The sequence below is a fragment of the Apium graveolens genome, chromosome 2 (assembly GCF_009905375.1).
Source record: "Apium graveolens cultivar Ventura chromosome 2, ASM990537v1, whole genome shotgun sequence".
In the NCBI taxonomy this organism is placed as follows: domain Eukaryota; kingdom Viridiplantae; phylum Streptophyta; class Magnoliopsida; order Apiales; family Apiaceae; genus Apium; species Apium graveolens.
The window spans coordinates 305,092,754-305,116,925 of NC_133648.1; the positions used below are offsets into that span (position 1 = coordinate 305,092,754).

General features: G+C 35.7%; 1 protein-coding gene across 1 annotated transcript; it reads left to right on the forward strand.

The window, feature by feature from the left end:
• The first annotated feature begins 2,631 nt into the window (after window positions 1-2,631).
• LOC141702703 (aldehyde dehydrogenase 1-like) lies at window positions 2,632-8,874 on the forward strand. The gene is made up of 10 exons (XM_074506330.1): window positions 2,632-2,651; window positions 2,885-2,951; window positions 5,788-5,943; window positions 6,604-7,023; window positions 7,329-7,418; window positions 7,525-7,702; window positions 7,796-7,929; window positions 8,054-8,191; window positions 8,297-8,358; window positions 8,441-8,874. Exons 1-10 carry the CDS (start codon window positions 2,632-2,634, stop codon window positions 8,712-8,714), a joined length of 1,539 nt encoding a protein of 512 aa, XP_074362431.1. The 3' UTR covers window positions 8,715-8,874.
• The last annotated feature ends 15,298 nt before the right edge of the window (window positions 8,875-24,172 follow it).

The window sequence follows — 24,172 nt, forward strand, 5'->3', positions numbered from 1 at the left end:
GTTGATCAATTATATATTATCTTGTGGGCTGTATTTTTCACTCTTACTTTATTTATTTATCACACAAAAACAGCTAAGCAAGATGGCCAGACTCAAGTGCACCCCACGCAAGACCGTGTGAAACGCTCCTTAACTACCCCGCTGAGATCATATGTTGAGTAATGAATCACACACAGGGGGTGAATGTGTTTTGGTGTTTTTCTTTTTTCTTGAAGTGTTTATGGTGATGAACAAAGTAAATTAAAACCTTGTAATGAAATGTGTTAATACTTAATTTAAACAAGAAAGAACAGTGAACACAGATCTTTCAAAACTCACTTAATTTTATAATAAAATTAAGAATGTTTTGCTACAAAATTTCTAGGCTCTTTGTGGTTAAAGAGCTTAGATTCTTCCTTGAGAGAATACAAGATTTATGATCTCAAATTGTTACTGCTAACAAAGGACCAGTGTTAACTTTATAGAATAGGTAAACACTGGTTTACACAACATGTAATAAGAAGTGCTAATCATTTGAGCAACCTGTCACTAATCTTTCCATTTCCGGCTTAGCATATCTTTCCATATTGTGTTAACTTTGATCTTCCTTTTTCAGTTAATCTTTACCCTTTATCTTGCACTCTTCAAGCTGCTTTTTGTAGACTTGTCAATCCAGCTGATTGGATCGTTTGTTGATTGATAATCTTGGATATTTAACTTGATTGTATTATGAATTTGAGTTTTATTAGAGGTCTCCAGTTAGTTGTTAGATAACTCACATCTAAATAAGTATAAAGTCTTATCGAGGTCTCACAGTTCTCTAATGATTCTTGACTTATCGAGATCTTTGAGTTCTCGAGTGACTTTGACTTATTTGAGGTCTCTGAGTTCTCGAGTGTAATCTTGACTTATCATGATCTCCATTTCTTTGCATATAGAATCAGCTTATCGATATCTCTGAGTTCTCTAATGGTATTATGACTTGTCGATAACTCAGAGTTCTCTAGTAAAGAAATGACTTGTCGATATCTCCAATCTTCATGTCTTCAAATTGGCTTGTCGATATCTCTGAGACTTCTCTATAAGCTTTCCTTGACTTCTCGATTAGTCATTCTGGAGTTCTCGAATAACATCTCTATAACACTTAATCTGTGTCTTGTAGAATTCTTGACTTAGAATTTTTTTCACAAAACAGATTTATTTAACTCCAAGCTTCTTCACACTTTCTCTGAGGCATGATCTTCATGATCTTCTTCCAGAGCTTATTATTAGGCTTGAGACTGTTTACAGAAAAATACTCCAGTCTAGTCTATTTATATTTTTACAGACTTAAATGTTACAATACAAAATACAAACTTAGATACAATATAACTTACTTAGGGTTGCGAATTTGACTTAGTCTTGTTATAGTACAGGCATGTATTGCACAACAATCTCCCCCAATTTATGAGAAGATTGTTTATCACAAATTCATGTATGTTAACAAGACTAACCCCAAGCTTTAATGGACAGATAGATTCTTTACACAAATTGACACAAATATTACATTTATACATTTGGTGATTTCTTGAGTTTAACAGTTACACATATCAGACAAATATCGTATCTCCTGTTTCTTCTCTAATGAGGTCCTTTAAGTATACAAGAATTTCAAGTTCCTCTATGATAGGTGTCCCTCTTAGAGCTTCCATAAGTTTAAGTTTGTCATGTTTTAAATAACCACTCAACAAATTAATCCTAAATCTTGAGAATTTTCCAGCTTTAACATTTAGAAATCTTCTATCCTTAGTACTCTGCTCATTCCTTTTTCCTTGAGATCCTTAGATCTTTGAATAAACATCTCTATCTCGTCATCATACTTTCTCTTTCTCTCCTCACTTTCAGCCTTGTTTCTTGCTCTTCTTTCTTCCCTTTCTATCACCCATTTAGCTAGAACAGATCTCCATACCTTAGTTGCAGTATCCTTGTCCTTAAGTAAACTTATCACTCTCTTGATTTATGTGGTTGAAAACGGTGTCCATTAAGTTGCTGCCAAGAAAAGTGAAGGACCCATCATGATAGTAAATTTTTACTTCCCTTAGTGTCACAACCCAAACTCTGACCATTTCTTCAGCTAACTGTTGAAAATAGTCTTCATCTGAGATGCACCAGTTTAGAGGAAGAAAATCACTTTGCTTGTAACGATTCCAGATGGCCCTCTCAGTAACTTGCACTTTCTTAGATTTTCTCCCAACAGACTTGTAGTGAACTTTGAGTGATGGCTTGACAGAAGGTAGGTTTGTGATTTTCTTGAGAAATGTTTGGCTTGAGGTGATTGGCATTTTTAGAAAGGTGTTAGCAGTTTGTTTGTATAAGAATTTAGGCTTTGAGGTAGGAGGTGGTTCAGTGTATGAGTTTGTTGTCTTTGAAGGTTGAGCTTGATTGGTTTGGATTTTTAGGGTTTGTTGGTGTGCTCCTGAATTAAGTTCCTTCTTTTTTCTCCTCCTTTCATCTCTCTTCTTGTCATCTCCTTTCTTCTCATCCTGCTTCTTATCCTTGCTACCAGTTGCTCTTAAAGATTGACTTGGATTTGAGCCAGAAGGTTTTTGTTCATCATGCTTCTACTCATCATCATCCTTGTCATCTTTTAGATTAAATTGAGCAGTTGGAAATATGGTGTCTGAATTCATTAGGTAACTGTCTAAGATCTTTATCATCTCCACATCCTCATGCTTCTTGCCCCTTTTGTACTTTAGATCAGACTGCAAAGTCATGATCAACCCCGTATTTGATTTGACACAGTTTTTAGGAACAAGGAGATGTTTGCGTTGTTCAGTTGTTGGACATATATAGACCACCCCTTTGTTTGGATATAGATAGGCTTCAGAAAAAGCTGTTATCTGTGCATTTTTAGCTCTTTAAATAGCTGGGTGTCCTATGGAATAACTGGATTCACTCTTTCAATCATTACATCCAGATCAGATGCTCTTAAGGTTTTAAGATTTGAAAGAGACACCTGAAGACATCTGTCCACACCACCATCATTGATATTCACAACAATTCTCTTCTCCAAGAAATTATCAATTCTCACAACCACTGCCCTAATGAAGTTGATGTTTTTGGCCAATGTTTTCTTATAGGTGATGTAGTTGTTTTGAAGAGACATCCTTAGTACTGCAAGAAGTTCACTGAATTCTTGGTCTTGATTTGGTCCTTCTGCAGCCTTTAGAAGTCTTTCTTTTCCAACATCATGAGAGACTTGAGCATGTGAAGAGCTTTGACCAACCTGAATAGGCTCTTTAGACTTAGATTTAGCATCCCTGGATTGTTGAATCCTAGCCTCAATCTCCCCCTTAGTCTTAGTGACAGGCATGAGTAGGGGAGTTGGTAATTCTGGCCTTATTTCTTCAAGTAGGGAGGGTAGTGGTATGTTGAGCTTCCCCATGATGGCCCCCAAAGCAACAGAATTCTGCATTTGGAGATGCTTGTGAGAGTCCACCGGGGTTTTGATATCTGTCTGTTGACTCTTCACTAGAGAAGTCTGTAAGTCATATGTCATAGGCCTATTTGTATATTCGAGGATTCAACTCAACTCAAATAAGAATATAATAAGTAAATAGTGGATCGACCGTCAGAGAGATCTCGCAAAGTAATATCTGTCAAAGGATTCAGAAACAAGGTTCATCTACAGACTTGAGGAGTTAATTCACTGGAAGAAGTTCAAGAAGTTGATCATGCCTCAGTGATATAAATCAAGATCGTGGATTTAATCAAGTGACAGAGATCTCGTCAGAGTATCATTAATTACAAGGATTTAATCTGAAGAAAATCAAAGTGTCAAAGTCAAGACATGAAGAAACGTCACGGAAGTTAGTCACTCATGAACCAGACAGTACATCGAGTGTCAACATTGAAGTGGTGGAATTGATTCATAATTTTCAGTGATTTTCAGAAGATCTGCAGAAGGATGGGTGCTGTTGAAGACTAGAATTAATTCTCTATTAATTAATTAAGTCATCTAATTTAATTAAGAAAATAAATTATATCTGCGAAGAATAATTTATTTATTAATTGAATTAATTGATTAATTAATTCTGAATTAATTTTAGGAATTTTCAGAATTTAAATTGGATTAAAATCTGCATTAAATCAGCAAGACAATTGAAAATGAACTAGCATGACAATCAGGATTGTCATACCGATTGTCATGCTAGGCCATTTTCAATAGTCTCACCGAAAGTTACACTAGGAGGAGGATTGTCTTGCTAGTTCATTCTGATTGTCATGCTAGTTCATTCAGATTGTCTTGCTAGTTCAATCCATTGTCCTACCGATTGTCTTGCTGAGCTCAGGATTGTCTTGCCAATTCAATTCTATTCTGTTGATTAAAAAGAAGCAGACAAGCAGCAGTTTATTTTTATCAATCCAATACACATCAAACAGAAGTCAACACCCAAGAACAAAAAGAAAAAGAAGCAGAACAATATTTCATTTTCTCTGCAAACTTCAAGATCAAATTTCTAGATTGCAAAGTTAAATCCAATCAACTAGAATTATTTATCTTGTTCTTGTGTAACAATCTAGCGGATTAAAATCCCTAGAACTTAATCTCAAATCGCGTTTAGCATTTGATTCTAATTGTTGCAAAAATAGAAAAAGTTCATGTCGAATTTATTCTAAATTTGTGATAATTAATTTGAGATTAATTCCTTGTAATCGATACAGTTGTTGTAACACCTTTCAAGTTTAATAATATTTTTATTTAACTTGAATTTTGTTTCACATTTTTTATTCCGCATTTAATTCGATTATTCGGTACTGTTTGTATTCAACCCCCCCTTCTACAAACTCATTGGGACCTAACAATTGGTATCAGAGCCTTCTGATTAACGAACAAATCAAGATCCTAGACTTTTGTGATTTTTCAACTCCTTGAATTTTTATTTATTCAAAAATTCATAATGACTTCACATAAAGTTGGAACCGTTAAAATTCCACAATTTGATAAAGAGAATTATATCATGTGGAAGAAGAAGATGCTATTATTTTTACAAGTTGCAAATCCCAAATATTCAAACTTGTTAAAGAAGGGTATAAAAACTCCGATGGTTATTGAACCGGAGGTAATAATAGATGGTGTGGTGACTACTGAAGCTAGAACCTATCCAAAAGAGCCTGAAGATTTTACTCCTGCTGAGAAGGAAGAAGCCTCCTTGGATGCCAGCCTTCAATTAATATTAATTGATTCCCTTGATCCCTTGATGAACAGACATGTGATGAACTGTAAAAATTCCAAAAACATGTGGGAAACTATTGAGGTGATTAATGAAGGCACAGAGGAAGTTAGGGAGAACAAGTTGGAAATCCTAACCTCTGAATATGAACATTTCAAATCAAATCCAGGAGAAGGAATTACTGAAGTGTTTGAGAGGTACAATGCGTTGATCAACAACCTGAACATCAATGGAAAGTATTATTCAATCAGGGAGGTCAACAAAAAGTTCCTTTTAACACTGCCAGCTCATCTTGAACATAGAATCACTGCCATTAGAGAAGCTAGAGATCTGAGTGAGATTTCTTTGGACAGGCTCTATGGAGTGTTAAAAACCTATGAGTTGGAGCAGATTCAACAGAAGGAAGTCTACGGGAAGGATAGAATGGTCAGCACATCTACTGCACTTGTAGCTGAAGGTCAACAACAACAACAATCTCAACAGTTAGAAAGAATGGTACAGTTTTCCAAGGGTGAGGAAAATGAGTTAGTAGCAGAATATGATCCTCCTACTATTTAAACTTTGAACCAATACCTGTTGTCCTTTGCTCAACAAGATATTATCTCTAGGTAAAACTTTCGAGACTATAGACCCAAGAACAGGAGATGTAATTACAAAGGTTGCCCAAGGAATCAAAGAAGATATTGATTTGGCTGTCCAGGCTGCCCGTGATGCATTTGACGATGGACCATGGCCTCGCTTATCAGGAGCTGTAAGCACTCATCCTGTATCTGCCTGTTAGTAGCATTTCAGATTCAACTGAATTAGCATATGGGGAAGTTAGTATAGCTTATAAAATATGTTCAACTTGTCTTAGCCTTTGATGGGATTATTGGTAAGTACGTTTTAGTTTATATGATGGAAATGACAATATGATTGAACAAAAACATTTCATAGTATGCAAAACATCTCCAAGAATCTCTTTTTACACGTTCCCAAGTTAAACTATAAGGACTTTCTGCCAAAATAAGCCTCCATGAGACTTTTAACAAACAAGGGACTGGGAACTGGAGTATGTATCTGAAGTAATAAAATTACTAGTAACGAGGCTATCATTTTTGAATTTTTAGCTCTTGCTATAAAAAAATAGGGCTGATGAATGTAAATGGGTAAGAATGAGCAAGGAAATGTAAACTTTTCCCATATGTAACTTTTCCTAATAAAGATTTCCAAGTTCATATAGTATATTCTCTCTGAAACTCAATTTGCTTGGTTGTGGTGGTTCTCTCTTTAATATCTTTATTTCCTGTGAAGTCTTTTTATAACAAACAATAAGATGAACAATGAGCAATTCCAACTTAGAGTTAAGTGCAGTATTTTGTGTCATGTTTCTTTAAACAATAAGCTCGACTGATACATCTTGTTGTTCTAGAATGTTCAATTGTATAATGTTTATGCTGATGATCAGCAAAGGAGAAGGATTTTGATGAAACTGGCCGACTTGATTGACGCAAACGCAGAAGAGTTGGCTGCTTTGGATGCAATTGACGGAGGAAAACTATTTCATGATGGCAAGAATATTGATATTCCGGGTGCAGCAGAAACCTTCCGCTATTATGCAGGTGTAGCAGATAAAATTCATGGAGAAACATTGAAAATGTCGAGGGAGTTTCAAGCATACACTTTGCGTGAGCCCATTGGTGTTGTTGGGCACATCATTCCTTGGAACTTCCCCACTCAAATGTTTGCAATGAAAGTTGGTCCAGCATTAGCTGCTGGCTGCACCATGATCGTCAAGCCCGCCGAGCAGACACCTCTTTCAGCTTTGTACTGTGCTCATTTGACGAAGCTGGTAAGACATCCACTTAGTATCTTGCAAAAAGTAGTACTCTTTCCACTCCATTCCGAATAAAGTGTCCCATTTGCCAAATGCACAGCTAGTATACATATTTGTTCAACGATTAATTGATTAACACAAGTAAAACTTATTAGTATTGAAATTGATAGCATCATCACAAGATTGTAGATATTGTATCCTGATATAATATAATGAACACCTTTTTAAAGACAACAAAAAAGACTATTTTTGTGGCACGAAGGGATTAATACTTGCAATCTAACACAAATCAACCTAAAAAGATTTCAACTTTAATACAGGCAGGCATTCCAGATGGAGCGGTCAATGTTGTAACAGGTTACGGGCCCGTAGCTGGTGCTGCTATTAGTTCTCATATGGACATTGATAAGGTTGTTGCAAGCTCAACTTAAAAAAAAAATCTTGATTGTTATAAGTATATTCGTCTGCTTCATTAGACTAGAGACGTTGATGGTCAAATTTTGGTACATTCAACAGGTAAGTTTCACAGGATCCACAGAAGTGGGGCGTTTAGTAATGCAGGCTGCAGCAATGAGCAACTTAAAACAAGTCTCACTTGAACTAGGGGGCAAATCTCCCGTCATAATATTCGATGATGCAGAGCTTGATAAAGCGGTGGATCTAGCTCTTTTAGGAAGTCTGTATAATAAGGCAAGTAGATTCCTTTATATTGCCTATCTCAGTTTTATCACTGAAGTTATACAAAAGGACATACATGAACAGATATTTTTCGTGTTATTCCAGGGAGAAATTTGTGTGGCCGGTTCCCGTGTCTTTGTCCAGGAAGGTATTTATGTTGAATTTGTGAAGAAATTGGAAGAGAAAGTCAGATTATGGGTAGTGGGGGATCCATTTGATGTAGATTCTCAGCAAGGACCTCAAGTATGGCCATGGAATTATAAATATATTTGAACTTATATGTATCTAACAACTGCATTGCTTTGGAATATAAAAAGTAGTTGCGCAGTTTATCAGAAACCATGTTTTTATATTACTGTTGGGGCAGGTCGAGAAGAAACAATTTGAGAAAATACTTTCGTACATTGAACATGGCAAGAGGGAAGGTGCCACTTTGTTAGCTGGTGGGAAGCGCTTTGGCCAAAAGGGATTTTATATTCAGCCAACTATATTTACTGATGTTAAGGTACACACTTTTCTTTTGTTGCTTCCAACTCAGATATGATGATAAGAAATCATATTGTCAGGTCATGGTTATGCAAGTTGGGATTTGGTTTTTTTGTTTGCTCAGGATGATATGATAATCGCAAAGGAAGAAATATTCGGTCCTGTCATGTCAGTCCTGAAGTTCAAGTAAGTGTGATTTTTTTTTCTTGTATTGTATAGCTAAGCCTTTAAATGTTCATAGATATTTTGTTTGGTGAAAATACTGCAGGACCACTGGTGAGGTGATTAGAAGAGCTAATGCCACAAAATATGGTTTGGCAGCAGGTGTTATCACCAATAATTTGGACACAGCCAACACTGTATCAAGATCAATTCGAGCAGGCGTTATCTGGATAAATTGTTACTTTGCTTTTGACCGAGATTCTCCTTATGGAGGGTATAAGATGAGTGGATTTGGGAGAGATATGGGGATAGACGGACTTGATAAGTATCTTCATGCTAAAAGTGTTGCCACTCCCATATATAATAGCCCTTGGCTGTGATTCTAAGCACACGCAGCTCGCATTTAATAACTTGCATCCTGGGAAGGTAATAATAAGCACAACTGCAGAAAGCATACTTTAATAGCCAGTTTATACCATTCTCCATTTCTCCCCGTGTACTTTGTCTATGAAGGATTTTATAATATAGTCTGTTACGGAATTTGGTTCTTGCAGTACGTACTCTCATTGTGGCTAATCCGCGTAGTGTAAGACATGAGCTAAGTACCACAACTGGGAAATACATCCGATTAAATTACAAATACAAAAAACTTCTCACATACAAATTGTGCAAATTTTGCTATTTTCTCACTCGTGGCTAACATATTTAAAATTTTCAATATTATTAACCTTTTCTTTTTTCGCTAAGCTAACATAATCAATTTATCAATGATAATTGTTGTGGCAAAATGTGACACGATACTCCTAGAATCCACTTGTCAAGTCTTGCTAATCTCAACCACTGTACCCGAGCTTCCGTGATACACCTGACTGGATGTTTAAATTCGTTCGGACGAAATTTACTGAATGCCGATGAATAACGGTGGTGCAAGTCGTGCACAACCACGAAAATGATCACACGAAAATGTGTTTAATCTCAAGCATGAAGTGGTGAACGTTCCACGATCAATGACCTACATATTTTGTATTTATAGGGAATCAAGTCTGATATAATTCTCTAGAATTTTGACTCATTTCGTTGCACGATTAGCTAGAGCTACAGTCGTTTATCATCATCCTTGTTTGTTATAGGGATTTTTACTCATCCAATCACTTTAAGCGAAATTCTCGAAGAATTCTAGATTAGACATCATGATGTATTTGAATAAATATTTGAATATATATAATCTATATTTGATATATATTCTTGATTTTTACTATTTTGGAAATCAAGTTTGTTGTTCAGGCGGTGGAATTTGAAGAGTGAGATATGAATTTGTAGTGATAATTAGCTCAAAGTAAAAGACAGAAGCAATTATGAAAACTCACTTGATTTATATTAAGTCATATTAATTGTGCTAAAAATCTGTGTTCTTGAATAATAAGAACTCATCTAATTCTCTTAAGAGAATACAGAATTGCCAGATCTGTTTATTACATCTAAACAAAGGATCCGTGACATGTTTTATAGAACAACATGCACAGTTTACACGAACTGCACTAAAATATACTAACTCATTTTCTAAAGCTAATTTGTCTATTTCTATTTTAAGTGCTGCAAATTTACATATAATCTTCTAGGTCTGTGACCCTCCTTTGTCCAGTTCATCTTGACCCTTGATCTTGCACTCCTAAAACTGTATTTGTAGACTTTCCATTTCAGTGATAAAACAGTTTGTTGGCTGATAATCTTGAATCTTCAAGTTGTTTGTATTCTGTAAATTTGAGTTATTATCGAGATCTTCATTACTGTGTAGAGATGTATCATGTCGATATGTAGAATGACTTATCGATATCTCAAGTTCTCTATATGCAGTTTGACTTTTCCACGTCTCCACTTTTCTACATGGGGTTTTGCTTGTCGACATCTCTACTACACTACATGGGGTTTTGCTTGTCGACATCTCTACTACACTACATGCAGTTTTGACTTGTCGATATCTCTACTTATCTACATGCAGTTTTGACTTGTCGATATCTTCACATCTCTACATGTCTTGGACTTCTCTACAAGTTATTCTGACTTCTCGATAAACATCTCTGTACATCTTGGTATGTGACTTGTCGATGTGTGACTTAGAACATTTTTTCAAAAATAACATTATTCAATTTCAAGCTTCTACACTTCTCTTTGAGGCATGATCAGACTTGATATTCTTTCAGAGTTTATTCCTTAGCTTGATGGTTGTTCGTAGAAAAATCTCCCAGTCTAATCTTCATAACATTTTTACAGACTCAAGAAATACAACTACAAAATATAAAATGATTATCATACAACTAAATCTTAGAATTGTCAAAGTGAATTAGTCTTTTTATGTAAAGGCATGTCTTGCACCACAATCTCCCCCAATTTATGAGAAGATTACTTGTCAAAATTTATGCCTGATAACAAGACTAACCCCAAGTAAAAATTTAAAAACGAACAGATTGACAAAGTACAAGTTTTTATACATGAGAGTCATCTTGCAGTTACATTAAAAATTGAATTTACAGAATCAACTAAACTTTTCAAATCATGGTTTCTCTTTAATCAAATCCTTGAGTTTGCCAAAACACTCAAGTTCATCAAACATCTCAGTCCCCCTTAGAGCTTCCACCAGGTTCAGCCATTCATTTATTGAGTAACTGTCAAGATATTTGATTCTGTACCTTGAAAATCTACGAGTCTTGATATTTAGAAATACACCATCTGGAGAAACTCTACTCAATCCTTTAGCTTTTAACTCATTTAATCTTTTATCAAACATCTCTATCTCCTTAGCCTTTTTGATAGTATTTGCTTCCTTCTCAGCCTTCTTCCTTGCATACCTTTTGTTAGGGATTCTAGCAATAAAACGCAACAGAAAAATAAAAAAATTTGAATTCCTACCGCAGGATCTATGTATAAATACTGGATAATTATAGAGAATAGGATCATATACCTTAATAAAGCTTTCCTTATGAATGTAATGGAAGTTCTGACCTTGATGAATGTTAGGTAATGAATTACACACAGGAGGTGAATGTGTTTTAGTATTTTTAAGTTTTTCTTGAATCTTTTATGGTTATGAACAAAGTAAATCAAATCTTGTACTAAGATGTGTTAAGACTGAAATTAAACATGCAATAATGAATAACACAAATCTTTCAAAACTTACTTAATTTTATATTAAAATTAAGAATATTTTGCTACAAAATTCCTAGGCTCTTTGATGATATAGAGCTTAGCTTCAATCTTAAGAGAGTACAAGAATTCCTGATCTAATTGTTCCAACTAACAAAGGAATAATGTTAACTTTATATGATAGTTAACTACTGGTTTACACATTGTATAATAAGAGATGTTATTCATTTTAGTAAACTGTCACTTATCATTCCATTTTAGGAAAAGTATATCTTCTATTTCTGGCTTAGCATATCTTTGCATACTGTGTTAACTTTGATCTTCCTTTGTCAGTTATTCTTCACCCTTGATCTTGCACACTGTTCAAGCTGCTTTTTGTAAATTTGTCAATCCAACTGGTTGTATTGTTTGTTGATTGTTAATCTTGGATATTGAACTGGTCTGTAATTTGTACTTTGACATTTTACCTCGAGATCTCCAGTTAGGAATATAGAGAACTTGACATCTAGATAAGTATATTGGCTTATCGAGATCTCTCATTGCTCTATAGTTGATTTGACTTGTAGAGGTCTCTGAGTTCTCTATAAGAGAATTTTTCTTGTCGAGATCTCTCATCTTCATATCTTCACCTTGGCTTATCGATATCTCTGAGTTCTCTAGTGACTTGTTGACTTGTCGATAACTCAGAGTTCTCTAGTCAAATTTGACTTGTCGATAACTCAGAGTTCTCTAGTGAATTTTGGCTTGTCGATATCTCTGAGTTCTCTAGTGAAATTTGACTTATCGATAACTCATAATTCTCTAGTGAATTTTGACTTGTAGATAACTCTGAATTCTCTAGTGAAGAAATGACTTGTCGATATCTCCAATCTTTATGTCTTCAATTTAGCTTCTCGATATCTCTGAGTTCTCTAGTAGCTTTCCCAAGTTCTCTATAAGTCATTCTGGAGTTCTTGAATGACTTCTCTATAACACTAAATCTGTGACTTGTAGATATCTTGACTTAAAACATTTTTCTCAAAATAGATTTATTCAACTCCAAGCTTCTTCATAATTCTTCTGAGGCATGATCTTCTTGATCTTCTTTCAGATAGAATTCTTAGACTTGATACTGTTTACAGAAAAATACTCCAGTCTGCTCTTGATCATTTCTACAGACTTTAAATGTTACAATACAAAATGCAAACTAATATTACAATACAACTTACTTAGGGTTGTCAATTTGACTTAGTCTTGTTAAGGTGCATTCATGTCTTACACAACAATCTCCCCCAATTTGTGAGAAGATTTCTTAACACAAATTCATGTTAACAAGACTAACCCCAAATTATAATGAAATTTAAGATTAATACATAAAAATTGACACAATTACAACTTGTATACATCAGAAGATTTACAGAGTCTAAATGGTTAGAAGCATCAGGTAAAAACTATTTTTGCTTCTTCTTCTTCTCTAATGAGATCCTTTAAGTAAACAAGAATTTCAAGTTCTTCTATAATAGGTGTCCCACTTAGAGCTTCTACAAGTTCAATTATGTCTGCCTTTGGATAACCACTGTCTATTAAATCAATCCTAAATCTAGAGAATTTGCCAGCTTTGATGTTTAGAAACTTTCCATCTTTAGAGATTCTGCTCATTCCTTTTGCCTTGAGTTCTTCTGATCTTTTCATGTACATTTCAATCTCCTCATCATACCTCCTTTTTCTCTCTTCATATTCAGTCTCATTTCCTTTTCTTCTTTCCTCCCTAATAATCAACCACTCAGCCAAAACTGATCTCCATGCTCTTGTAGCAGTATCCTTATCTTTCAGCAAACTTATCTCACTCTCTTGATTTCTGTGGGAGAGAGAGAATTGTTATTCCCTAACAATACAACAAGAATTACAGAAGGGGGGTTGAATGTAATTCTGGCTTCTTTTTCAAGATTTTAAAATAGTTCTTACTTGATAATATATATGTGTTTGATTTGCAGAGTGCAGAATAAATGATTTATATGAATCAAAACACAAAGTAATAAAAACACAAGCTTTTAAAACTTTCTGGTGGATTTGAAAGTATCCACTATATATATACATATATGGTGAGAACCCTGTGAAGCTTGAATAGCTCACAGCTGCTTACAAGTAGAACAACTAAACTTTCGGAGAAATGCTACAGGATACAGTTTGAAAATGTTTCTCTGAAAATGTGTGTGCTTAGTTAGTTTCTTGCTTGTTGCTCTACTGGCTACACTTGGTTTATATATCACCAAGTTAACATGACAAAAAGACAAGATAATAAAAAGAAAACATATCTAGTCTAACTCCATGCTACTTTACTACTCTATTCCAGCATCTTTGAATATCTTCATAATGGCATGAAAATGGTAATGCTTCTTTTTTCTCAAATCCCTGCTAAACATGATGCCACATTCCATTTTCAAACACTCGACGCATGTGACTGTGTTGTCACTGTCAACAGATATTTGAATTTGATCATTCGTTGGGTATATGCTTGTCATCCATCGGGTGGCTTTGTTGATCATCCATCGGGGAGCTTTGTTGATCATCTGTCGGGTAGCTTTGTTGATCATCCGTCGGGTAGCTATTTGTCACTTGACTCCATTTCACTTATGTAGAATTACAAGACATCTCATATTTACAATTAATCAACCTATTCTGCATATCTACTAGTAGTCAACATGACTCATATGCTCCTACAGTATCTACACAAAGTTGTTTGCTGAAATGGTTTATCATCTAAGAGGTAACTTAGATTGTGCACGTCGTGATAATGAACTGTTAAGTTTACAGATCACAGACCTTGAGAAAGAGGTCAATGAATTAAGACTTGTGCACATTAATCAAGACAAATTAAAAGAACAGGTATCTTTTCTAGAGAATAGAGTTGACTGTTATAGAAAACTCGAAACTATTCTCAAAGACAAGATCACCGGTCTTGAGACTAAGGTTAGAGCCTACTTCAATTCTTGTTCGAAGGCTAAAGAGTTCTACAGTAAGCAAGCTGTTAATCAAACATCTGGAATAGGTTATGATTACAATGCTGCTATTGGAGAATTAGGCATAAACTCCCCTCCTCATGTCTGTGCTAAAGGGAGGGAAGTACCACATGTGCTTAAGGGTGTTGATGAACCCCTCTATAAAGCATCAATTGCTGAACCATTTGATGCGACCTCTTCTGTTATTCATGAAGAAATACGTGCTGAAGATCATGCTAATGAGAAGATTGTTTCCAAGTCAAGTGAGTCGAAAGTTCCAGTCAAAGTTGTGAAAGCAACTGAGACTAACTCAGACACACATGAGTTGGATAACAATAATTCCATGTCTACCATGCATAAATTGCCTGCTGTTAATCACTCTCATAAAGCATGTAGTGTTGCTAATTGTATGTCTTGTGCTTTTAATATGATGTATGCTTATTTTAATGGTAAGCATGTGTCTAATGATAAGAGTACTACTCGTCAGCATGTGAATAACAAGAAGCATGATAGGTCTAAGACTGCTAGTCCTTCTAAGGCTAGAAAGGAGACATTTGTGCCTAAGCTTAAACAGAAATTTGTTAAGGCTGTTTACAAGGTCAAATGTTCAGTCATTGAGAAAGTTGAGACAATTAAGATTAAAAATGTTGTTTTGCCTGACAAAGGACAGTTCTACAAGTATGCCGGGCCCAACCAAGTTTGGGTTCCGAAGAAGGGTTAATCCATTTGTGTTGCAGGGCATTAAACAAGTATAACCGGTAGTGTGGATTCTTGACAGTGGATCATCAAGAATTATGACCGGAGATAGAGCCCTGCTATCAAATGTGGTTGAGAAAGCTGGCCTCCTGATTACCTTTGGAGATAACAGCAAAGGTTTATCTGAGGGATATGGCTGTTTGCAAGCTGGGAATGTTATCATTGTAATTTTGTATATTGTGCTAGGTTATTATCAGGAAGCAGTATCTAACATATAGCACCAGTGACGAGACTTGAGAATATTATGACATATCAGACACCTGCTGCACATTACACTTGGAATTGTACTCTAGTAAGATGTGTACAAGTGTACTCCTGGTTGGTAAGTCAAAAGAGGAAGTCAATGCACCACAGTTCATGGACTTTGTAGCTGCAGATCTATTGGACTATGCAATTTCTTCTTCACAATCTCACTTCAGGTTGGTATGAACTAGTATACTGCTCAAACAATCGTCAAGGACATGGTATGGCACTCTAACAGAAGTTATAATTTTATATGAATAAGTAGAGTCGTCATATTAATAACTATCTTATCACTAAGCTCAATCATATTGTTTTATATGTGCAGTGGTATATTGATTATGCAACATAACAATTAGTATCTAAAGTACTTGACAAGTATCGGTCAATGATATGTTGTTAACATTATGTTGCAGATATTTGTAAGCTTTTGATATGAATGAGAATTACTTAGACTTTACCCTAAGTGATCAATGTTTTATCAAAAACTCATTCATATTGAAAAACAAAATCAAACTTCTTTCTACATTAGTGATTTCTTATTTCATGTAAAATCTTTTGAAATCACTATTGTAAATCATTTTCTCTCTATTACCATATGTTCTGTGTTACAGGTTCAGTCTCCAATGACTTTCTTTCATTGACAGTCATGAGGTTGAAAACCCACAACATCTATCCCAGACTGTAAAGACAAACACAAAAATAGAACCAACCAACACTCTCTTACCACTAAATGTAGTATGAATGAGCGTGAGGGAGATAGTGCCTAGTGCACCACATAAGGAAGGTTCTGTAGTCAACCCAGTAGCTCTGTCTCCTACATAGATGAGTAGTATTTAAACCGAGACAACTGCTAGCCCCCATACATCTTCTCAAAAAGATGTAATGGCTGAAAAGGCACAAAAACAGTTACTAGATTCATTCTCTCAACAGGGTGAGTCTATTGAATTTTGCCTGTCGGCCAAGGTATCCGATGTAGTGTCACCACTTCAAACATAAACAATTCTTGATGCACAAGGAGAGGTTACACACACAAAGGATGAGTTGACGGAAACAAGAGTTTCGACCATTTTAAGGTCAGATTCGATTGTTTAAGGTTCGTTAATGGACCAATTGCCTTTATAGGTGTTAGGAGAGGATACTGATCCAAAAGTCATATGTCAGTGGTCAGTGTCTACCTCCCCAGGCTTAAATCCCCTGGATGCATCTGCGGATAGTGGATCTGACATAGGTGCAGATCGGCAACTTGTTGACAATGATTCAGATATTACCTGATAAGTCACAAGGAAGTGTCTTCACAGACATTAGAAGGGAACTTTGATCTTTATGCTAAAATCATTGGATCATTGTTTACCTTCCCAGAATTCAAATCTGGAACCCTAAAAGGGAAACTAGCAACTTGTAGATTATGACTCAGATTTATCTGACGAGTTTAACAAGGATGGGGATTTGTGAACTCCCATTGCACCACCTGTGACCTCCTTTAAGGATGGCTAAGGTGATTTTCCTTGCAGGTACAGCTGGATTATGGAGCTATGAGAGAAGAGTGATACACTTGTGAGAATGAGTGTAAACACGAGTGGAGAGAAGAGTGAAACACATGTGAGGTACACTAAACAGAATCACACACTCACAGTGAGGTAGAAAGAGAAACTACTTGTTATTTCTTTTCCAACTAAGTGAAATATGAGAACTCCTTCAGACGACGGCATACATTCCTTCTTTAAGGGGGAGATAAAAGCTTAAGAAATAGTTTGGAGGATTCCTCAACTAAGGGGGAGAAATAGCAGGGAGGAAGAAAAAGATCCTAAAAATGTACACTACACCACACCATTGTTGTTTCTAACTACGGATCCTATTGTACGGGAGACGTGGTAAACACAAGGTGATTTCCTAGTAAGGGAAGAAGCTGTTAAGGGAGTACCATTGGTTTTTATCTGCGGATCCTATTGTACGGGAGAGGTGGTAAAACGAAGGTGATCTTCTTAATCAGTTGATTCTCATAGGGGGAGAAGCAAGAGAGATATGGGCTTTTCAACAGGAAATGTGGTTGTACAAATGAAGATGGAACTACTTGAAGATATGTTCAGTCTAGAGGAACATCTACTTGGAATCTGGAAAATGTTAAATCTCATCCAGAACTTTTCTGCTATTTACTTTGCATGTATGTTTATATCTTTTTCTTATTTGTTAGTTGAGTTATCCTCTAGATATTTGTGTGTTATTGTCTAACAAACAAATAGGGGGAGATTGTAAGTCATATGTCATAGGCCTATTTGTATATTCGAGGATTCAACTCAACTCAAATAAGAATATAATAAGTAAATAGTGGATCGACCGTCAGAGAGATCTCGCAAAGTAATATCTGTCAAAGGATTCAGAAACAAGGTTCATCTACAGACTTGAGGAGTTAATTCACTGGAAGAAGTTCAAGAAGTTGATCATGCCTCAGTGATATAAATCAAGATCGTGGATTTAATCAAGTGACAGAGATCTCGTCAGAGTATCATTAATTACAAGGATTTAATCTGAAGAAAATCAAAGTGTCAAAGTCAAGACATGAAGAAACGTCACAGAAGTTAGTCACTCATGAACCAGACAGTACATCGAGTGTCAACATTGAAGTGGTGGAATTGATTCATAATTTTCAGTGATTTTCAGAAGATCTGCAGAAGGATGGGTGCTGTTGAAGACTAGAATTAATTCTCTATTAATTAATTAAGTCATCTAATTTAATTAAGAAAATAAATTATATCTGCGAAGAATAATTTATTTATTAATTGAATTAATTGATTAATTAATTCTGAATTAATTTTAGGAATTTTCAGAATTTAAATTGGATTAAAATCTGCATTAAATCAGCAAGACAATTGAAAATGAACTAGCATGACAATCAGGATTGTCATACCGATTGTCATGCTAGGCCATTTTCAATAGTCTCACCGAAAGTTACACTAGGAGGAGGATTGTCTTGCTAGTTCATTCTGATTGTCATGCTAGTTCATTCAGATTGTCTTGCTAGTTCAATCCATTGTCCTACCGATTGTCTTGCTGAGCTCAGGATTGTCTTGCCAATTCAATTCTATTCTGTTGATTAAAAAGAAGCAGACAAGCAGCAGTTTATTTTTATCAATCCAATACACATCAAACAGAAGTCAACACCCAAGAACAAAAAGAAAAAGAAGCAGAACAATATTTCATTTTCTCTGCAGACTTCAAGATCAAATTTCTAGATTGCAAAGTTAAATCCAATCAACTAGAATTATTAATCTTGTTCTTGTGTAACAATCTAGCGGATTAAAATCCCTAGAACTTAATCTCAAATTGCGTTTAGCATTTGATTCTAATTGTTGCAAAAATAGAAAAAGTTCATGTCGAATTTATTCTAAATTTGTGATAATTAATTTGAGATTAATTCCTTGTAATCGATACAGTTGTTGTAACACCTTTCAAGTTTAATAATATTTTTATTTAACTTGAATTTTGTTTCACATTTTTTATTCCGCATTTAATTCGATTATTCGGTATTGTTTGTATTCAACCCCCCCCCCCCTTTTACAAACTCATTGGGACCTAACAAAGTCCAAGCCTGGACTTGTGCATTTAGGGAGGCATTTGAGGTCTCTAGAGAAGCAACATGTGCCTTGAGATCTTGAATATCTTGAGTAGAGGAACCTGAAGTAGAGGTAGAAGTAGATGGTCCAAATGAAGCTTTCACATGCTTCTGTATTTCATCAATGACCAAAGGGGAATGAGTGTATCTTGCAGTGTGCATTTGATCCAACTTCCACCTTGTGTCATTAGAATTTGTTATGTGATCTTGAACTACCTTATGTTGAGCTACAAAGGACTTCTTTAGCTGTGTCATACTCTTGTCCACCCCGCTTAGATCATATATTGACATTTTTTCTGAAAAGATTTTGAATTGGTTCTTGATCTCTACCTGTGAGGGGATTATCCCATCAATCTTTCTCCTCACCATTCCCATTATTTTGTCTTGATGGCCAGTTAATGTGACAGTGAGGGCCTTCCCAAAATTGTGAAAGGCCTTGATTTGAGCTTTAGTCACTTCATTTACTGCATCATAGACTTCTCGTGGAGACAAGCATATGGCATTGCTTCCTAGAATGGTGCGATACTCTTATCTAAACTGTGCCAGGAGTGTGTCCATTTCTATCTTGAATTCCTTATCCAACCAGGCATCACAGTTTACATCTCTGCTAGCTTCATCTACTATTTTGTCATGTTGGTCCTCCACATCTGTTTGATAGGATAACATGATTGCTTGATAGTCCTGATTGGACATATCTGATATGAGGAGTTGTTGAGAGATCTGTGCAAGTCCTTCTAGCTAATCAACCCTGAAATCTTCAAGAATAGGTTGAGTTGCAGCTTCTTGTAGCTAGTCAGAGACTAGATGAATTTGTTCAGAGGTTGAGGGTTCAGTTATTTGGATTGGAGAGGAGCCAGGAACACCTGTGACATGAGTCACAGTTGAACTCACAGTTTGCACTGTGGTTATGACAGGGTGTTGTTCCTCACTAGTTGTGGGAACCTCCATTTGAATTGGAGGGGTTTTGACTGTGCTACTGTCATTTGCAACAGCCTTAAACCCTTGTGTGTCTTGCACCACACTGTCACTTAAATGTGCTATACTTGCCTCTCCCATAATAGGGTCATTGGAAATTGTACTCCCAGTTTCAATTGTCAGAGCAATTTCAGCCAAGATTTTGAGGGGAGTTGTTTGTAGAACATGAACTTCCAATTGAATTGGAGAGGATTTAGATAGCTCTCCCTCAGGAGTACTACCCTCAGACCTTGCAGTCGATGAAGACCGATTTGCACATAAAGGTGCATTTGTGACCTCCATGAGGTCTTCAGTAAAAACTGTTGAATCCCCCATGGTTTTGATGGTGTCATTAAGGTCTACCCCAGCTAGTAGCCTCTAACCATCTAAATGAGGTGTCTGGGTGGTGAGCAAGGTTTCTTGAACCAAGTCACTTGAATGGGGTTGCACTTGAGAATTAGATTGAAGTTCACTATGAAAAGAAAAAATTTGAGAGATAAGTAGAGTTTGATCATGAGTATATGCAGCTCCCCCTGAGTGAATGAGGAAGCTTTAATAGATGTGCTTTCATTGTGTGTATCATCCTTATTTCTTCTTTCGTACACTAGAACTTGATCTAGTGCGGGTGCAGACTCTTTACAAGGTGCATCAGAGAGAATGCTCTTTTCAATAGAAACACCCTATTGAAAGGATGTCTCTAGAATCTGTTTTGACCCCATTTTTACAACTGCATCCTTTTGAGAGGATGCAGAGGTGTCTAGAGTGGTCAACTCAGTGTGCTTAACCTTCTTTGGTTTTCTGACCAAGGGTGACTCAGTTGGTGTTTGTTCCTCACCACTCTCATTCGGTATAGTAAGGGTTATTTTATTTCTCTTCTTTTTACTCACTTCACCCTTTTGAGAGGATGAAGTGGTTGGTTTCCTAGCTAATATTGGTTTTGAAGAAATGGTCTCAGCTTGGGAAGGCCCCTGTTGGTTTTCCCGTATTTGTACTTCTAAATATTCAGGGATCATAGTTGTACTAGATTGTGCATTTGATCTCATGTCAGGCATAGGGTAAGGTAAGTTTTAAACCTCTCCATCATGAATGGAGTGATTTTAAGAGTCACATTTACCTTATTCTTTGTAGTAAGTGAACCAAATATAATTTTGGACACTTGCTTATAATTGCCTATTTTTGTATTGTCAATACCATTCAGCAAATGTATGTTTGATACTTTATGATTTAAAGTAAATATAATAAATCTAAGAAAAAACTTTCCTTACCTCTTGCAGATTGGGGCATAGTTAGCCTGGTGGCAAGTTCTTCCAGGATCAATAGACCGACATTCAAGTGTCCGTTGTGGGCTATTGAGAACACCAGCTTCTGCACCACACTTGAGATGTTGTCATATCCTGTCTTCATGCATGTGAAGGCCCTTACTATAGAATTAAACACAAAGGACCATTCTTTCCTTAGGTTTATTCTGTTCAGAGTTGCAAGGTTGATTCTTTCACCATAGTTGATGAAATCCATGAACTCAGCTAGCTCATCCTGTCTTGGCACCTCCACTATATTTACAATTGGAAGACCCAAAACTGCATTCACATCTTGCTCATTGAACTCTATCTGTTGGCCTCCAATTGAGCAAGTTACCACTAAGGACAGAGATTTGTCATTCATAACAGTTCTCACCACAGCTGTTGTCCAGAATTCATGTAGAGCATCCAAGTATAGGATTGGGTTAGCAGTTAAGGCACCTACAAGATAAGATTCAGACAAAAAATTCTCAAACTCCTTGAAACTTTCAGGGGCTTGGTTAGCATCAGTGAAAGAGAGATAGTTGGTTCCTTGTTTAGGGATTTTAGCTCTAACAATATTGAGTGCCATTATTGTTGAGTAAGAGTGAATGGGTAAGAAAATTAGTGAGAAAGGATTTGAAATGAGAGAGAAATCGGTTTTGAATTGAAAAAGCTAGGTCACTTAGAGTTCTCGAAGGCGCAAGTATATGTGTATCGAGATGTCTGGGTATTTATAGTAAAAGTAAATGACTTGTCGAGAACTCATAAATAGACGTTTGGAGTTTGTCTATCGAAAAGTCATTTTAATAAGTGAAAAACATATCGATAAGTCATTTTGTTTTATTCTTGTAGAGAACTAAAAATAAGATTATCGAGATGTCAAATAAATACCCAGTCTGTCCAAAGTGGACTGAATTGTTTCCAATTTTTATTTGAATAAATCAAAATAAGATCAGAATAATTTTGCCAAAAGTATTTACCAAAATACTTTATTGGATTAAATTATTTCAGTTTTGAGTTATTTATAAGTCTAAAATTATGCTTGTAGAGATCTCTATGAATTAATACTTAGAGAACTCTACAATGACTTATCGATAAGTCATAATAAAGCTTATTGCAACAGGGTTTTTTTCAGTGTTGGTAGCTGATAACTTTTATTCAGTGCACTCAAAACTCTTCTATTTACACAATACAGTTTGAACAAAGTTCACTCTTCGAACAATTTCTAGTTTCTTTATATAAGAAGCATTCTGATCTCAATCTATGCATAAAACTGGTTTTTAGATCCTTCACAACCTTAATATTCAATGATCCAATGATATACGATTTAAGATTTTCTTTTGGACTTAAATTTCTTCAACTATGCTGCATGTCATTTTTACAGATTCAATACCATATATTAGTATAGTACTCAGTTTTCAGGTTACTGTTTAAGAATTTTAGTTAATTTTTCTTCATTTTCCATGGTGTATCCTTTAAAAGAGAATGTGGTGCCTCAGGACTGATATTTTTTCCTTTTGTACTTTATTCTATAAATTAGATGAACTTTGTAATTTGCAACTTGTTCTGTTTTTTTAAAACCTTTAGTTTAGATTTATGAGATTGATTTATATAGACATCTGAGATCTTTTGGGTCATTAGTTTTTTTTTTGACTGTCTGACTAGAATGTAGAGTACTTAGTGCTCAATCGTATTTGTATGATGTCCGCACTCGTGGATGGTGACAGAGTACTTGTAGACCATTTTGCCATCGTTATGCTTCATAATGGACTTATCTTTTTATGTGTATCCTATGATCCCTATCTTCATTTTCTTAGCAGTTCCATATTTGTTCTGAATGGTGCTTAACTATGTGCAGTACGCTCAATAATAATTTTCCAAATGATCGCCAAAAAAGGGAATTACATCATCAGGTATATGCAGTTGCCTTGCTTGTAGTCTATTGCACTGAACACATTCACAAGTAAGACAATTAGTTCGATTGGCATGTTGGCCTCTGCATCGCAGCGATTATTGTTGTCAATTTGAGTATTATTGATGGATGCTAAATCTTTCCAGGACGGTATGGTTTAGGGCTTTAACAACCGGTCTACGCACACTTCCTTTTATTCTGAAGTAGATTGGTGGCAGAATATAAGTACTACATGTTTGCTTCTCAATATGAGCAACTACCTATCCGTACCATAAGGCAAAACTGCAAAAGAGAAATTTAGACAAGAAATCCAATCTTTTGGACGAAAACCACATTGGTACATTGAAATAGAATATGAAAATCAATAACAGAGTGAAGTGATTGGATACAAATCTTTTCACCTCCCTGCAAATTTGATGTACCGAGCAAAGGAGTTGGACTATTTGCTTTGTGGTCGGAGAGAATTATGGGAGGTAATTACTTTTGTTATTATTCGGTAACTATGTACGTAAGCCTGTATTTACAGTATGACACATACTTAAATTTGAAGTTTCTTCTGTGCAGATGGAGACCTTGGCAGATCACATAAAATTTCACCATGGTGATACTGTAAAAAGTCCTCCGATTATCAATGTATGTGTCCTTTAAATAACCCCAAACCGTATCCTTATGTTAGCACAATGGAAACTGTAATATGTTTTCTTGTGATTTTTATTAGTTACTTGAGGTTATGGGGGAATTCACCCCAGAGCAGCAACGAGCTTTCTATCAATTTGTGACTGGTGCACAAATTGTTTTCACCCTGATGAGATCAAGACTGGAACTTACCGCCCACTCTTTCACCCTGAATAGTTGATCAATGGCAAAGAGGATGCTGCTAACAACTTTGCTCGTGGGCATTACACAAGTAATTTTTGTTACTTTGATCCCTGTTTGGACCATATCAGAAAACTTGCTGACAAAG

Excerpts from the sequence above, each read along its gene's own strand:
- LOC141702703 (XM_074506330.1), top strand. The coding sequence starts at position 2,632 with ATGGTGTCTGAATTCATTAG. Across the intron at positions 5,944-6,603 it reads GGCCTCGCTTATCAGGAGCT|AATGTTCAATTGTATAATGT; the intron begins GTAAGCACTCAT and ends TTGTTGTTCTAG. Across the intron at positions 7,024-7,328 it reads GTGCTCATTTGACGAAGCTG|GCAGGCATTCCAGATGGAGC; the intron begins GTAAGACATCCA and ends ACTTTAATACAG.